A 17,794-nucleotide genomic window follows, 5' to 3' on the forward strand; every position below is an offset into this window, starting at 1 on the left:
GGGCTACCGCTTAAACCCTACATGTGAATTGACTAAATTGCCCTGGAAGAACAAAGCCCAAAAAAAGGGGCCCAATGGGCCTTCTGATCCAGAGTTATTTAAACTCGGCTCATTAACGAAACTGAAGATAAACCATCATTGTGAACTGTCAATTATACCCTTCAGCCCCTTCTCCAAGAAAATGAAGAAATGTATCCGCCATTGAAAAACCTTCTTGAATCCTAACACACCGATAAATCCCTAAAACCCTAAACTTGAAGGGAAATTTCATAGCAATGGATCACATAGCAGCAGCAGAAGAGAGGCTGGTGAATGAGCGTATGAGGCAGAAGCTCAACGAGGTCAATGCCGCTGCTCAGTCGCATCTCGCCGGTGTACAAGACCACATCAATTTTACCCTCCAGGTTTTTCCCCCATTTTTGCTCTACGTGAGGTTTTGTGATTATTTGCGCCGTGATCGTTCTCTTAATTCGGTTGCGGATTCGTTTGCAGAAAGCTTACTTCAAGTGTGCGTACGAGTGCTTCGACAGGAGTAAGAAGCAGGACGAGATAAACAATTGTGTGGAGTACTGCAGCGCTCCTGTTCTCAATGCTCAGAACTTCGTCGAAAACGAGATGGCAAACTTTCAAGTAATTGCTCATTCCTTTGTTACGATCCTTTTTTTTTTAGGTATGGATTTTCATGAGATGTTTGATTAATTTGCTGTTGCGTATGAACATTGAACTACATACTAATGTGGATCAACTGTTTGTCCTGCATTAGCTGTTCTAACGTAGAATTAGCAATATGATTTTGACCTTTTTTTTCCATCTCTACCTGAATCATACTCCAATAGTTTAGGATAGCTCTCAATTCCAAAAGCTGTTTCCAGGATTTTGTGTTCATTGCACACAAATGGTGGCTAAAGTAAATTCTTATAATGATAGCTGAAGCAAGAAAATATTACATGTCCTTTTGTAATCTGTAGAAAGAACTCTGATGCACAATTGATGATAGTGATTAAGGTTCAAAGAGTCGTCGATTAGGAAGATTTTCTGACAATCCTGGAAACAGTAGATATTCTTTTCATTTAACTGAACTGCATCAATTTTTCTTCCATAGATAAGTGCTTGAAAATTTGGGTGTTGCAATCAAGCTATATGGCTCTGTTTACCAAGAGGGTTTTAGAAAATTTTGAGAATAGTAAAATGGAGGTTACTTGAATCTTTCGGAACTCTCCCGAAGGGGTTAGAACTCTTGGCTAAGTCCATCCGACAAAGATTAGACTTAGTCCATATTTATTCGTTAGATTTAGTCTATATTTATCCGTTGTTCATTCTCTATTAGATAAAATTTATCCGGTAGTAGATATAGGGTTGTCCCCCTCATTTGTAAATCACCATTCAAGAGAGTAATACACTTACACTTGGTCTGTACTAGCAAGGTTCTAAAGAGTGTCGATGAGATTTTATAGTTTTGGAATATTTTTAGAACAAGAAAAAAATATTGTGATGTTTTGTGAGAGAGTGAGTATTTGATATGATATTCGTTTCGAACAAAAAAAATTATTGTTGAATAGCACTATCAAAACTTTCAAAAGTTTGTATGTAAATAGAAATAGAGCCTATAATTCTCCTGTCCAGTGTAAACTCTTGGTTAGCTATCAAACTATTCGGCACCTTAACTAAAAAACGCGAAAACTTTTATTGTCTATAATGAAGCTAGTTCGTGACAATACCTCTTTGATGTTTACAGGAAAAATTGAACAGATCTTTGAAGGTATGTCAAGACAGATATGAGTCAGCGAAGCTCCAGCCCAACAGCAACAATGCCATGAAAGGCTTGGAATCATGTGTCGACTCGTCTATTGATGACAGCATCAAACTGCTTCCACACCTAGCTCGAAAATTGAAGGAATATCTTGCAGTTACGGATTAGCAACAACTTTACCATTTTATAAAGCCGGTAATCGACCCTTTGTGAGGTAAATCAACTTGCTGTGAGATGAAGCGATACTCGAATGAATCAACTTATACACATTTGTATTTCCCAGGAACCTGAAGTTATTCGATAAAAAAAAGTGCAGTAGACAATAACACAATTTTCATTGTAACTAGAAATCAACAGGGGAGCTTTTGCCGAGATATTTATTCGAGTTAGGCAATTATCGCTTGTATCAAGTGCAACTTTTTCATGCATAGACAACCTCGGACTAACGGGGCAATATCAAAAAACACATACCACTATGTAATACTTGCTATAGAATGAAATTATTCAAATACCAGACTAGAATATGGAGTGTTTTACATAGAATTGCCAAAGCTGTTGTGGGAGATTCTTAGGACAGGATTGATATTCAGGGTTCTGGTTGCATTTTTTCGCATTCTTCCCGGATGGACTGGAAAAGAAGTGTGGATAAGTACCGTTCTCCGAAGCTTGGAAACACTACCTGTAAGAAATAAGAATGCCGGCTGTGTTAATTAGGGGTTTATTAAAGATGTAATAAAACTAGAATAACATTTCTTGGAGGCATGAAGTATCGAGACTTAGAAAAGAGAAAAGATACCGCGATAAGCTTTCCAGCATTTTCTGGTCTCTTTCCTACTTGAATTGCAGCAGCTGCTGCAGCGCCGGAAGAAATCCCCACCTGGTATGAAAATTGCAAAATTAAATAACAGTATAATCGGCGGGTTCATAGAAGTCGGGATACTAACATATGCATGATTGTAAATTAGGAAGATGAAATCATTTGTAAGCATCAAAAAAGTATAAATGTGTCGATCTTGATGTTTTAAACGCAACACTTGACATAAAATCATAAACAGCCAAGCTTGTCGCAGCATCAAACAAGAACCAAAGTAAAAACTCTCAATATCAAGTAACTTATCGCCAGAAATGAGTCGGCAAGTTACTAATTAAAGGAAATCTTAAGTACACTACCCACATAGATAAGGCTCCTAGTTACCACCCTCTAACCGGAACTAGTTCGAAATAAATAAAGTAAAATTATTCGTAACTTTCCTGTGGTTTTGAAATTCAATGTACAATCTATCTGTACTTTAAAACTGTATGACGTCCCCTCATATTTTAAAAATTGTTGTATGAAACACCACCGCCATAAAACTTCCCTTGTGTGATATTTTTGCATGACATGCAATTTTTTAAAATAAAGTGAGGATTTACACTGAGTTTCAAAACTACATAGAGTTTCATGCGACCTTCTTAAAGTATAAATGGACACCATGCAATTTTTAAAGTAAAAGGGATATTCACATCGAATTTCGAAACAACAAAGAAGTTATGGACAATTTTGCCAATAAATAATATTCAAGAGGTTAATTGTTCAAATATATGGGATTTATTTATTTTTGTCACATAAGGAAAATTTCAGCATCAGTAAACACTACAAAATTGCAAATTGAGTTAATAAAACATAAAGTAAAAATTTGTGCTAACCAGTAAACCCTCTTGAAGTGCTAGTTGCTTCGCAGTTTCCACAGCTACATCGCTCGAGATCTAACAAGTAATAAGAAAGGACATCCACTCAGCAAGAAGTTATCGAACTTACAAGTTAACACACGAGCCAAAGTACTAAAAGGATCAATACCGTGTTCAAAGATGCCGACGGGAGTATGAAATTAGTGTCGGGAAATGATTAGTACTCTCTAGTCTAAACCATTACAATAGCTACTCAGTTTTAATTGGATCTGAGTGTGGACCTTAATTTTGTTTAATCTGTATATCTAAAGATGGAATTAGTTTGTCGATCCAAAAGTTCAGCAAGGCTACGCAGATCTTTCAACATTTCATGTTAAAGTTGGAAGTATAAGTTCCTATGAACTCCAAAGTGAATAAATAGCTATCATAAACTTGATAAAGCTACACAGAGCGCTAAGGTAGACGTAGTACCTCTATAACTTCATCCATCACATCTTGATCTAAATTCTTTGGAATAAAACCTGCCCCAATTCCTTGAATTTTGTGAGGGCCTGCAGTTTCAAATTGAAAATACGAGAACCCACAAATTTAAGCTTGAAACTAGCGCAGCAAATCCATTCATGGGACCAACTTACCAGGTTTTCCACCAGATAGTATGTTGCTCTCAGTCGGTTCCACGCCAATAACCTATTATATCAGATACAAACGCATAATTTACAATAGGAGATATAAGAAGTACATTGAAATATAAGTATATACATCTTTATTAGAAGCTTGCAAATCTATTCCATCTACAACTAATTAGCATCAAGTATACAACTGCCGAACAACTGCTTTTGGATAGAATGCATTAGAGAAAATTTATTACCTTAATTTTAGGGTTATTTTCTTTGAGATAACGACCAACACCTGAGATGGTTCCACCAGTACCAATCCCAGCAACAAGTATGTCTACCTTGCCTTTAGTATCTTCCCAAATCTCGGGTCCGGTAGTTTCATAGTGAATCTGCAGAAAGACATATATGGTATTACAGTTTCCAGACTCCATTTGCGGATCATATGTTTACACTACTAGAAGTATAATAGAAGTATAGAAATAGAAAAAAAACTTCAGAAATCTGCAATAGCAAGATTATACAGAAAGATGAACTTATGAAATCTGCCATCTGCGGTCAGATTATGTTGGCCATTGATTGGAAAAGTAGACATCCAAAGAACTATACTTTTTTCTTTATCGACCAACAAAAAACAAAGTTTCTAAAAGCAAGGACCTTGGGATTTGCAGGATTGTCGAATTGTTGGAGCATGTAAGAATTTGGGGTTTTCTTCAATATTTCTTCAGCTTTTGAAACAGCTCCTTTCATGCCTTTGGCTGCATCGGTCAAAACTAGCTCAGCTCCAAATGCTTTCAAAAGAACCCTTCTCTCAAGACTCATGGAAGCGGGCATTGTCAAGATGAGCCTGTAGCCTTTTGAAGCAGCTATAAATGCAAGACCAATTCCCGTATTTCCACTGGTCGGTTCAACCAAGACGCTCTACTAAAAAGTAAAATTTCCAAGTAAGAATAACATATATTGCAACAATCCCAGAACAAAAGTAAAAAACACAACGTTCGAAAAGAACATCCGAGTCAAGAAACATACTTATTGCAGATATCTTACCTTTCCAGGAGTTATAAGCCCTTTCTCTTCAGCATCAGCAATCATACTGTACCCTATCCTGAAAACAAACACAACAAAACATGAGGCTGCAGTGCAATCACACAACGAAAACTTTGTAATGTGCGATTTTGCAATATTGAAACATAAACACCAGATAAAAATTAACGAGCATCACAATTTTGCTCAGCAATGAACAAATTTCTCCACAGTATATGAAAATTTGTCGATAAAAAGCAGCAGCAGTTGTACCTATCTTTGACACTGCTGCATGGCTCCATAATCTCAAGCTTCGCAGCAATATTTGCAACGCAACCTTTAACAATGTTGTTCAAGTAAACCATTGGTGTCTTCCCGATAAGCTGTTGATGGAAGCAGTAGCATATACCAAACAACATGTTAAAAGTGGAACATCAGCAGACTAATAAATAAAGCAAAAGCAAAAAATCCACCAAGAAATCACTAATTATAAAACAAGATGTCTACATCTTATATCTAAAAATCATCATTCTGCTCAAAGATATCAGCTTGGAGGACAACAGTACATTAATTCCTCATTCTTTTCATGAACCAGGACAATTAAATTAAAATGGCTGCCGAAAATCTTCCCATCTTTGAATTGGCAACAAGTTTTCCTTCAACATTTAACAAAGGACAGACCGTTTCAATTTTAACCCTTGGAGTCACATACACTTAGTTGTCCATCGGCCAAAATAGCAAAGAGAATTGAAGTAAAATGCGATAAAATTGTGCTTCTTAAAGTTAAACCCCCAAAAACTTCAACTGAATTACACAATAAAGAGAAGAAATATGCATTTTTGGTCCAGTATTAATAAATGCATATTTGAGATTCAAGATCCATTCACAATCTACTGATTGGGCAAAAACTACAACTTAGTCAGATGGAAAAAGACAAAAACAAAAACAACAGAGAGAATTAAAAAATTAATTAACAAAAATAATAATGATAGACCAAGGGTGTGATCTTTCTTTTGTGTTTAAAAAACACAGCCAAAAAGAACTGGTGCAAATTATAATACTAAGAGAAAAGTTTCTAGACCAAATTTCTCCAAATAATAAATTGTTCTAACATTATATTCCAAAATATATCAAAATTAGGAGCGAATAGTGCAAAATAATAACAAAGTACTAAAGATTTCTTGACCAAAAAGAACAAAAACAAAATTGAACAAGCTAGACGCCTTCTTTTTTCACCTTCTTTCGGAATTAGCACATATATTTATCATGAATCCAAACAAATATTGAATAAAAAGGCAATTAAACTTCAAATTTGATCCAAAACCTCATCTTATATGGCAAAATTGAACCTGCGAAAAAGTGTTCAAGCTGATAACTATTTCAGTAATCCTTTTCACATCATTCAACCGAATTATTTCTACATAATGTCACCATTTCCATATCTAGAGTAACCCTAACATACCCCAAACCCAAACAGAATATTCTTAAAGCAAAAAAGGTAGGAAAAAACAGAAAACAAAGCAACGCAGTCTCACCTGAGTAACATCTTCAGCGATGTTAAGGCCTTCAATCTCCGTCTGCGGTTCAACAGAAACCGCTTTGCACACAATCCGATGGACATCGCATCTATTTTGGCCAGTAACAGCGGCGTCGATAGTAAGGCTTACAGTGTTAGCATACTTTCTGGCTCCGATGCGGCAGCCCTTGGCGAGGAAGAGCTCCGGCGAGCGCAGATCCGAATTGTGAGGGGCGCAGAGAGAGTTCAAAGGATTGTTGGGCAGTGAAAAAGTCATGGCTGGATGGCTGGATGGCTGCCTGCGCTCAGTCACTCACTCTCTATATCGTATCGTATCGTCTCGCAGTCGCAGGTAGGGAAGGGAAGTTTGTCCTGTTCGACTGCAGATGATTAATAAGTAACCGCTTGGCTGGCGATACGACGTCGTTGAGGAGAAGTGATGTTCAACACTTTTGAATGGGCTTGCAGTTGCAGGGCAGCTATATGAATGAGCCCGTTTCTTACCTCTGAGCATTTATGAATTATGATTGGTCTGTATTTATTTGTTTTCACTCATTACCGTCTCTTATTTATTCTACTATATTACTTTTTTTTTAGTTTTTGTATTACAAAAATTAATTTAAAAAATTTTGTTTGGGGTTTTTCCTAAAATATACTATTCATTCAATTTTTTTCTTCAAAAAAAATATCAAATCAAATACTTAATTTTTATTTTTATATTATATTAAAAATCAATTTTATATTCAAAACATCATATTAACAATTATTTATATCACATCATACAACTATTTAAATTCAAAATTTTTACTGTTCAAATCTCAACTCAAAATCAAAACTTCCAAACAAACACACCCTTACATAAATAATTTTCATTTGCTCTGGGTGTGTTTGTTTGGGAGTTTGGATTTTGAATTAGAATTTGAATAGTAAAAATTTTGAATTTGAAATAGTTATATGATGTGATATAACTAGGTGTTGATATGATGTTTTGAATGTAAAATTGATTTTTAGTATAATATAAAAAATAAGTGTTTAATTTGATATTTTTTTAAAAAAAAAATTGAAATGAATAGTAAATTTAAAATCCAATCTCCAAACAAACACACCCTTATAATCGTCTATGTCTATGCCTCTTTTCTCTTCGCGGTTCAAAGTCAAGTAGGAAAATAGAATCTTTCAACAAAATGAACGAACAAGATCAATAGATAACCAAAAAAAAAAAAAAAAATTATTTGTCATCATTTCAATTTCAAACAATCTCTAAAAAAAATAATAAATACAATTAAATTATAAATAAAATAAAATAAAAATGGAGTTTCAAATACATCATGCTCAATAACATCGATTGTTTTCATAATTTTTTAAAATCTAAAAAATAGTCAAACTATGAATCTGTTTGTTTAGTACATAGAATTGACAACAAGTGTTTGTTTAAATAAAAAAATAGAAATTGAGAAATAATAAATCATTTTTATTGATTGGCATACAATGAATAATATATGTTAGCGATCATTTTTGTATCAAAATATCTAAATTACTATTAATTAAAATAAATTAATATCTCGTTAAGTTAAATTATCCATTGATTGACATACAATGAAATTTATAAAATTTTATAATTTTTATTGTGAGCATGCACATAAAAGTTTGCAGTAATGATTAAAATGAAAATATATATATATATATTCATTGTTGTATAGAAATACCCACAATATTATTGTTAATTAAATAAATTAACATTATGTTCAGTTGAATTTAGTATTTACGTGTGCATGAAGAATATTTCATACTATATTATAGAATCCGATATAAAACTCTATTTTTTTAAAATGTGTGACAATATTTTATTATTCAATAGACATAATATTGTTTGACATTTTTCAATTACTAATAAAATTTTGATTCATTGATTGACATACGATGAATTTACAAAATCAAATGATGCTAATAATTTCTATTGTAAGTATATCGATAATAGGAGTTTGTAGTTAGAATTAGGATGCAGAAAAAATTCAAAATTTATTTTTTATATAAAAATACTCATATTACTGTTAATTAAAATAAAATAGCATTATGTTTTATTATTTTTAACATTTGCGGATGCATAAGGATCATTTATATTATATTATTCAACGCGATATTAATTTTCGACATAAACTTTCCCACTACTTTTCGGATCATCATCACCACTCTTCTTCTGCCACCGCCACCGCCCTCCATTTAATCATCGTATACTACTAGAACAACAATCCGTCATCCACCGTCATGTCACTCAACACCAACAATCTGTCATCCACCAGTCACTTTTTATCCATCAATTAAGCTCACATACTCTCTCGGAAAATGAAAATCACCGCTAATAAGGCGGCATAAATAAATAAATGTTGATGTAATATTTTGAATATAAAAATATTTTTTTTAGCATAGTATATAAAATAAAAAATAGATATTTAATTTGATTTTTTAAAAATAAAAAATAAATTAGATGAACAGTGAATAAATTAGGGAGAAAATCCCTCAAACAAACACACCCTAAGGGGTGTGTTTGTTTGAGGGTTTGGATTTTGAGTTGGGATTTGAATAGTAAAAATTTTGAATTTGAATAGTTGTATGATGTGATATAAATAGGTATTGATGTGATGTTTTGAATGTAAAATTGATTTTTAATATAATATAAAAAATAAAAAATAGGTGTTTGATTTGATGTTTTTGGGAGAAAATTTTTGGATAAATAGTAGGATTTTATCTAAATCCTACAAACGAACACACCCTAATGTACACCATCTATGTCGTATCTAACCCAATTGAGGGCTGAAATTGAATAAATACCTTGCTGATGAGTGTGCCCAGCAGTAGGGAATCCACCGATTATTTTTTTTTTTTATATTGAAATATTATGTTTTACTATTTTAATATAAATACAAAAAAATATATTTATTGCTTGAAAAAATTTCTGTTTAATTAAATATGCACAAAATATGTCTAAAATTACAAAATATTACTCCTCCGTCTATATAAAAAATAAATAAATAAATACTTATTTTTGGCACAGTATTTTAAAAATAATATTTCATCCGTTCCATAAATATAGTTTTAATTAGGTTGGATACGAGATTTAAGAAATAATGTGTAATAAAAATAAAAAAGTAAGAGTAATTTTATGGTGATATGGTTATTTATGAAAACAAAACTATTGTTTTGAGACAGACAAAAATGGTAAACGAGATTATTGTATTGGGACGGAAGGAGTAATATTTTAATTATAATTAGTAGTTAAAAATAGTATAATAACATTTGTCCATAGCTTTTTGATGTAAAAGCAATTATATGATGTAAAGTGAATTACTTGTATAAAAAAAACGAGGTATTTAATTAAATGTCCTAAAATAGAAATATGTATACTTTCTAACTGAACGATGAACTACTAAATAAAAAATTAATCAAATATTTATTTACTCATTTTATTTAATTAAAGTTATTTAAGATATTTTATATATTTTATTTGTATAAAATTTTGTATAATTAGTACGTTGAATTTAACACAATAATTTTACTCAATATAAACATAATATTTTTATTGAATTGTTACATTTTGTTAGGTGATAAAATATATATTACTCATCCATCTCACATAAAATGTCTAGAATTCAAAATGATAATTAGTAAATAATTAAAAAATATATTAATATATAATATAAATAATTATAAATTAAAATTAAGATAATTAAATAATTTAATAAAATTATAAATGATGAAATTTAAAATACGATTAAAATATATAATTATTTTTTTAAAAAATGAAAACTATGTAGGAGTAACCTAAATGAAAATAGTAGATACTTTATATGGACGGATGAAATATATATATATTGTTTTACTTTTTGTTTATTGTATTTTCTATTATTATTTGTAGAGAATCATTTCAATTAGAAAAATAATTGAACAAGCCCATAATTAATAAAAAAAAAATAGTCAAAATCAATTATACAGTAAAAATATTAAAATTAACTTTCAAAAGAATATAGTTAGATAGTTAAAACATTGATCTGAATTATTAAGAAAAAAAAATAATATTTTAGTATGTTTTCAAATAATAAAATATTTTATTTTTTCATAAATATTTAAAAAATATAATAAAAAATTAATAATTCAATAAAAAATATATTTTTTTATTATCAATATAATTCTTAATATCTAAGTAAAATCACAAAATGAAAACACCATATTTCTCCGATATTAATAAAAAAAAAAAAAAATTAAGGATGTGTCTATTGTTTACTGTTGAAAAGAATATTTAACAGTAATATAAAACAAAATTGCATTTTTTATTATTTATAGTGTTATTTTTAAAATAAATAAGGGTTGATTAAATAAGAAAGAATGTTTACCGTAGCGGTAACCATTCGGATTTTCGGTTCGGATTTTGCCAAATTCGAATATCTGAAAATCGAAAATTTTTGAAAAAATCAATCCGAACCGAACCGAAATCCGTAATCCGAACTAAAAAATCCGAACCAAATCGAAATATCCGAAATTCTAAATATTATTATTAATTTTTTTTATTTTTAAATTTCTTTTATATTTTATTATTACTTTATAAAATATTAAATATATATATAATATATAAAAATTAAATATATTAAAATATAATTAATAAATTTGAGTTTTTTATATTAAAATATAATATTTTCTAATAAAATATTAAATATATATAATAAAAAATATATTAAAATGTTATATTTCGGATTTCGGATTGGTTCGGATTTTAAGTATACCGATTCGATTTGAAAATACGAAATTTGTTAAAAATTCAATTCGATCCAATCTAAAAATCCAAAAAATCCGAACCAAATTTTAAATTTCGATTTAATTTGGATTGAATTTTCGAATTTCGAATATTTTGCTCCCCTAGTTTAATCGTGAGAGTTTTTAAACAACAACAACAATAATAATAAATTGAATAATAAAAAAAAAACAAGTAAAACATGTATATACGAGTACTGGATCCGACCCGGTCAAAGTATCCATTAAGCCGAATTGGCGGTAAAAGGCAAAGTTTGACTGCTTCGAAGCACATTCTGGAAAATGGCTTCAACTGCCGTCGCCCACTTCCCTCTCTCCGGCATCACTCTCACTCTCACTCCGCCCTATAAATATCTCTCCGATCAAACCTACACATGCACTTACAGCTACAGCTACAGCTGATCCATTAATCATTCTCAGTTATTCCGATGGCCAGTATCAGCACTCTTCTGCTTTCCCTCCTCCTCATCGGTTCCATGGCGGCCGCCGCCGCCGAGGCCTCCGGCTTCCAGTTCGAAGTAGCGTGGAGAAAACCGACGGGGATGGAGTCCGAAACCTACAACGATTGGGCGGCGAGGAACCGCTTCCGCATCGGAGATTCCATTCGTAAGTCGTTTACCTATTGAATGTTAATTTGAATTAATTTTGAGGTGCTTATATATATATATATATGTGGTTTGGATTTCAGAGTTCAAGTACCAAAACGACAGCGTTTTGGAGGTGAGTCCGGCGGATTACCGCCGGTGCGAATCGTCCAATCCGATCTCGGAATCGGACGACGGAGGGACGGTGATGAAATTTGAACGGTCAGGATTGTTCTATTTCATCAGCGGGAATTCCGACCACTGTCAATGGGGGCAGCGCCTGATCGTTCGGGTGATGCACCTTTCCGAGGAGGAGATTGCCGCGCCGGCTCCGGCGCCGGCGACTCACGGCGGGATGGACTCCGGCGAGAAGGGGACGCCGGCGGCCAATTCGACGGCGAAGATCTCTGTGGTTTCGTACTTGGTTACTGCCTTTATTGGGCTGTTTGTCGTATTCTATATTTTCATGTAGTCAGTCAGTATTGCTTATTAGTTTTTGTTTAGGGTTTATATTAAGATTATTTCGAGTTAGGATATTTTTATTGATTTTGATTATTGTAGTTTGTTAGGATCATTGTATTCCATTATTTATTGATTGGTTATTGTTATTCTAATATTTTATTTTAGTGGAAATTTTAAAAATAAATAGCTGCACAATTTGTACCCTTGATAAAGGGTAAGTTCTTTTTTTGTTATTCTTTTTATTTTCATAAAGAACATAATAAAGCGTAAAAGTACCCTTCATTTGATCAAACAAACAACACAGAAAGAAGCAACCATAAAAGACATCTAAACACAAACACAAACTCAAAACATCTACCAAACAAAGACACACACAGATTCACACAACAACGTAAACCAACAGTACAAAAATAACATTTACCAGAAAATACTCCCCAAAGATCGATCCCATCCTAAATCTCGCCAAGAAAAATCTGCTTGTCGCTGCTGCCCGACCCGATTATCGGCTCGTGGGGATGAAAAACGCATTCGTTCACCGACCCCGTATGTCCCGGGAGCTTATACAGTATCCGCCTCGAGGTCGTGTCCCATATATGAACCATCCCGTCGCTGCTGCCGGCAGTCACTTTACTCCCGTCCGGCGACCAGCTACACCTCAACAAATTCTTCTCGAAGTTGTGCTGATGACCTTCTAGAATCTTCACGCAGCGATTCTGCGGGGCGTACGGTCTCATATCCCATATTCGAAGACTGCAGTCCATGCTATTGGTCAAGAGGTAAGACCCGTCGGGGCTGAGCTGCATCCCGGTGATCATATCGTGATGGCCTTGGAGTTTCATCACGGGATCGGTCCTTCTTAAATCCCACACTTTGATGTCGTTGTCGATGCCGCCGGTGTAAATTTTGTCCGATGCGTCGGAGAAGCTGACTGCCGTGATTTGGTATTTGTCGGGAAAGCTCTGTACGGAGGCCCTCTGCCGCATGTCCCAAAGTTTTGCGGTTCCGTCGTCGGAGCCACTAACGATGAGGGGCGGACCACGCCTGGCGGGGCAGCAAGAATTTACGACGAAAAGGTGCCCGACCATTTTCTTGATCTGTTTCCCCATTTCGACGTCCCATGCTCTTAGGGTTTTGTCGGGGCTTGCTGATATTATGTGGGTACCGTCGGTGTTCCACTGAATGTCTAGAACGGCATTCTTGTGCCCTCTTAGGACCATGAAGTTCTTGCAATCGCCGTGCACGTTCCACAGAAAGATATCCCTGTCGTGCGAGCTGGACGCAATTACGTTTCCCGTAGGGTTGAATTTCAGCGAGTAGATTGCGCTTTGATGCCCTGTAAGTAACATGATTGGTGCTTCTAAGCTTGATGTCCTCTGTTTTCCATTTGTGCCCGGCATTGGAGGGCCGAAGCTCTGTACATTTGTTGACAGCTCCGTTGGCCTCGGACCAATAACGGATAGAGCACTTTCAACTTGCATTTTGACTTCTCCTTTGCCTGTACTAGAAGAAAGAAGGGATTAGAAGATTATATCCTTACCGATTTCCGGCCAGCGTAATGAAAATAATAAGTGAACCAAACAAGGCATAAAATCCATTCAACAACAAAGTTACACCATATTTCTTCATGGGTTTTGTAAAACAAATTTCAGTTAAAATTTTACACCACTATCATGCATCTGCGGAGAATGGAAAAATGGTGTGCATACGGAATTCGATCTACAACAAAACAACCATTTATACAATCACAATAAGACACAGACATTTAAATGTGTATATGCAAATATCCTAATTTGTATATGTTCAGCCACCCGAATGTCATTTCCTTTACCAACGACAATCAAGAAAACCACTTCCTACACCACCAATACCAACATATAAGAGCATTATATAATGTTCCGAAGAATCATAAGGTCGGCATGGTACAAAACATTCCACATGGTGGGCTCAAGGGTGTAATTAACTTAAAATTTTAGTGAGTTCCTTCTAAAGAACCCTTGTTATTTCAGTAAAGATAAATAGTTACAATTTGTGTAGTCGGGCGCTAGGCGATTATATAGCACCTTCTCCGCTAAAGTAGCCTTCTTATAAACTTATGCAACTCTATTTCATAAACAAGTGGTAATAAAAATTTCAATGCCAGTGTATGCATTTTTTTATGCTTATTTAGAACACATAATACTCCAAAAGCTAAATATCATAGCCATAAGTGTACCAAAATTTATAAATTTTCCCTTCAAAAACAAAGAAGAACGACACAATAGATTCTATAAGCATTCCACCCAACAATCAAACACATAGTGGTATAATCCACACAATAAATAAATAAATAAAAATAAACAAATTAAGAGCTCGGCGTCAAATCATTCAAGTTTCAACAGCTCAAAACAAACCAAACTACACATCACATAAATCAAAACACAAACAAAATACCAGGAGCTATAAATCGCCAGAATAACTAATTCACATTCTGTCACGAAAGATACACAGCGAATCCACAGGAAACTCACATTTTCGTACGAAAACCAGAAATTAACGACGTTTAAACATTTCATAAAACGATCACTTACTAACAAAGAAATAACGGCTGAGTTGAGAATAATCCAAAACTAGCTCAAACGAAACACTGCCAGATAATGATGATCACCGACGGAGATATTTGCCAAGATTAGGAGCTCTCTGTAAAACCCTAGATTGGGATTTCTAGTGAAGAATCGAGAGCGCTGTTCGAGAAAATGGAGGAATGGAAGAACAGAATCTATAATGGGCTGGGCTCTATTTTATAAATTGGGCCTTCGGCCCAATTATTTGGAAGAAAGGGCATTTTCGTAATTGCATTGTCCTGCAATTCCGCCTCTAGGTTTTAGATATAAAAGCCTCCGCCGAACATTTTTCTTCTGCGACGCAGCTCAACTCTCGACTCAACAATGGTAAGCGCCTAGCTGAAGCCTTTTATTTTCTCTTCACGTGTCTGCATTTTCTATTTCAGATCGTTAGTTTTTTGCGTGATGTTGTGCAATTTGAATGCAAATCGTTTATAAATTTTACTTGCGCGCAAGCAGTCTATGAATTTCATATGGTTAGAACATGGGAAGTGAACTTGTTCTTAATAACTGCGGTTTTATAGAATGTTTAGATTAGTATAGTTGCTGTTGAAGATCTCTGACTTTCTTTTAGCTATTTTTGGATTGAGAGTGAGAATGTATGAGCTTTGGAATTGCAATTTTAGTTTTAACTTCCTTTTTTTGACAATTGGTCTTGGAGTTTCGCTAGCACATTATTTCTTGCGGATCTTATCTGTAAAATAAGAAGTTTCAGGAAATCATCTATGCTTTTTGTATCTCAAAATTTTTCGATTTGTGTTGCCTATGATATGATTATCCGTTATCATGGTTCAGTGCAATTATGAATGTTAAAAATTGCAATTACAGGGTTTTGTCAAAGAACAAAAGTCAAAGGCTTATTTCAAGAGGTTTCAGGTCAAATTTAAGAGAAGAAGAGGTACAGAATTCCCTGAATTTCAATGTAGCCTCCAATTTGATTAATCGATTAATGTGTTTAATAAGGTGCTTAATTAGCTGCTCTTGCTAATATTGTGTTTCGATTATCCAGAGGGGAAGACTGATTACAGAGCTAGAATTCGCTTAATCAACCAGGACAAGAACAAGTACAATACTCCCAAGTATCGATTTGTTGTGCGATTTGTATCCTTCAAAGTTATTGGCTTAGAGCTAAATGGCATTTATTTAATGTTCCATGGTGTAGTTCTCTAAATTATGACAAGGCTAATCCCCTCATTTATTTGAACTTTGGTTTCTATTGAAAATGATATGATGATTTTAAATAATGTAATGTGAAAAGTTAGCCTTGATCATATTTATAGACAAACAAAGATATAATTGCGCAAGTCGTATCTGCTACCATTACTGGAGATGTGATTCTGGCTGCAGCTTATGCTCATGAGTTGCCTCATTATGGACTTAAAATCGGTCTCACAAATTATGCTGCAGGTACATCTTTCCACCAAAAATTCACTTTGAAGTTTGAATGATGTGTATTGTGTAACATGTATGCTCCTTTGTATTCAATTTTCATTGAAAGAGTTGATATTCTTTGTGTTGGTAAGGTTATAATCCTGTGAATAATCTTTTAATCAGCCTACTGCACCGGGCTGCTTCTGGCTCGCCGTGTCCTGAAAAAACTTGAAATGGATGATGAATACCAAGGCAATCCGGAGGTATATGAGATTTGTGATGCTCTGTAGTCATTTCTTACTGATGGGAATTCTGCTGCACGAATTTATCGAAGATTTTATGACATCAGGCTACTGGAGAGGATTACTCTGTTGAGCCAGCAGAGAGCCGAAGACCATTCCGTGCATTACTTGATGTTGGCCTTGTTAGAACAACTACTGGAAACCGAGTATTTGGTGCCCTGAAGGTAATCCGTTTGTTACTACATTTTACTGTAGGAAGCTAATGCTTATCTGGGCTATAGTCGAGATCTCTATGCAGCTATTATTCTGAGGTGTCGGAAAACACTAATTTACCTCTGTAAATCTATTTCTTTTCAACTGATTACAGGGCGCATTAGATGGTGGATTGGATGTTCCTCACAACGAGAAGAGGTTTGCCGGATTCTCTAAGGATTCTAAACAGCTTGATGCCGAGGTTCACAGAAAGTACATTTACGGTGGCCACATCTCTTCATATATGACGGTATATCCCCTACTCACTAACTATAACATTTTTCTTACCAAATATTAAATGATTCTCACCTATTTCTCAAACTTTTCAGTCACTGATCGAAGATGAGCCAGAAAAGTACCAATCACATTTCAGCCAATACGTCAAGGAAGGGGTCGAGGCAGATGACCTCGAGGAACTGTACAAGAAAGTTCACGCGGCAATCCGTGCCGACCCAACTGCCAAGAAATCTGATAAGCCACAGCCTAAGCAACACAAGAGGTGAGAAAGCAGTCTACATCTCAACTTTTCAACAATTCCTATTTGTCGATTGTAGATACTCACAAACATCTTTCTCCAGGTACAACTTGAAGAAGCTCACGTACGAGGAGAGGAAGGCAAAACTGATCGAACGCCTCAATGCCCTCAATTCTGCTGCTGGCCCCGGCGCCGATAACGATGATGATGATGAAGACGACGAGTAAGGCAACTAGACGCCGCACCATCTGCTTCAACTGCAGTTCTATCCAAGAACATGATAAATTTTCCCAATTTTCGTGAGTTTCTTTTCCATTTTTGTAGCTTTGAACCCCGACCGGAATATTCGAGCTGTTTGTTCCATCTTTTTATTGCATACACTCTTAAAATGTACGTTTTTAATCAAACCCTTTGTTTGTGGGCAACACAGAGAA

The 17,794-nt window shown here is 34.3% G+C and overlaps 5 protein-coding genes across 6 annotated transcripts; 3 read left to right on the forward strand and 2 right to left on the reverse strand.

Moving 5' to 3' along the window:
* Window positions 1–151: 151 nt before the first annotated feature.
* Window positions 152–2,266, forward strand: LOC127242602 (uncharacterized). The gene is made up of 3 exons (XM_051262186.1): window positions 152–404; window positions 493–630; window positions 1,736–2,266. Exons 1-3 carry the CDS (start codon window positions 276–278, stop codon window positions 1,916–1,918), a joined length of 450 nt encoding a protein of 149 aa, XP_051118143.1. The 5' UTR covers window positions 152–275; the 3' UTR covers window positions 1,919–2,266.
* Window positions 2,205–6,972, reverse strand: LOC127242601 (cysteine synthase). Of its 2 annotated transcripts, none has more exons than XM_051262185.1 (10): window positions 6,591–6,972; window positions 5,329–5,438; window positions 5,080–5,137; window positions 4,690–4,953; window positions 4,287–4,424; window positions 4,054–4,105; window positions 3,890–3,939; window positions 3,437–3,496; window positions 2,547–2,627; window positions 2,205–2,429 (listed from the first exon to the last, which is right to left on the reverse strand). In XM_051262185.1, exons 1-10 carry the CDS (start codon window positions 6,846–6,848, stop codon window positions 2,337–2,339), a joined length of 1,164 nt encoding a protein of 387 aa, XP_051118142.1. In that variant the 5' UTR covers window positions 6,849–6,972; the 3' UTR covers window positions 2,205–2,336. The 2 variants fall into 2 exon arrangements, with proteins under 2 accessions (XP_051118142.1, XP_051118141.1); XM_051262184.1 differs by having other exon boundaries at window positions 3,890–3,969; window positions 6,591–6,968.
* Window positions 6,973–11,745: 4,773 nt separating this feature from the next.
* On the forward strand, window positions 11,746–12,523 carry LOC127242710 (early nodulin-like protein 1). The gene is made up of 2 exons (XM_051262373.1): window positions 11,746–11,980; window positions 12,063–12,523. Exons 1-2 carry the CDS (start codon window positions 11,803–11,805, stop codon window positions 12,428–12,430), a joined length of 546 nt encoding a protein of 181 aa, XP_051118330.1. The 5' UTR covers window positions 11,746–11,802; the 3' UTR covers window positions 12,431–12,523.
* Window positions 12,524–12,680: 157 nt separating this feature from the next.
* Window positions 12,681–15,160, reverse strand: LOC127242749 (uncharacterized). Its single transcript, XM_051262435.1, has 2 exons — window positions 14,988–15,160; window positions 12,681–13,915 (listed from the first exon to the last, which is right to left on the reverse strand). The coding sequence occupies exon 2, from the start codon at window positions 13,896–13,898 to the stop codon at window positions 12,873–12,875; it is 1,026 nt and encodes a 341-aa protein (XP_051118392.1). The 5' UTR covers window positions 13,899–13,915; window positions 14,988–15,160; the 3' UTR covers window positions 12,681–12,872.
* A 132-nt stretch (window positions 15,161–15,292) lies between these two features.
* On the forward strand, window positions 15,293–17,767 carry LOC127242722 (60S ribosomal protein L5-like). The gene is made up of 9 exons (XM_051262390.1): window positions 15,293–15,347; window positions 15,849–15,918; window positions 16,030–16,121; window positions 16,301–16,427; window positions 16,575–16,654; window positions 16,741–16,857; window positions 17,001–17,135; window positions 17,215–17,384; window positions 17,464–17,767. Exons 1-9 carry the CDS (start codon window positions 15,345–15,347, stop codon window positions 17,585–17,587), a joined length of 918 nt encoding a protein of 305 aa, XP_051118347.1. The 5' UTR covers window positions 15,293–15,344; the 3' UTR covers window positions 17,588–17,767.
* Window positions 17,768–17,794: the final 27 nt, after the last annotated feature.

This window comes from Andrographis paniculata, unplaced genomic scaffold (assembly GCF_009805555.1).
Source record: "Andrographis paniculata isolate CXL003 unplaced genomic scaffold, ASM980555v1 Contig87END, whole genome shotgun sequence".
In the NCBI taxonomy this organism is placed as follows: Eukaryota; Viridiplantae; Streptophyta; class Magnoliopsida; order Lamiales; family Acanthaceae; genus Andrographis; species Andrographis paniculata.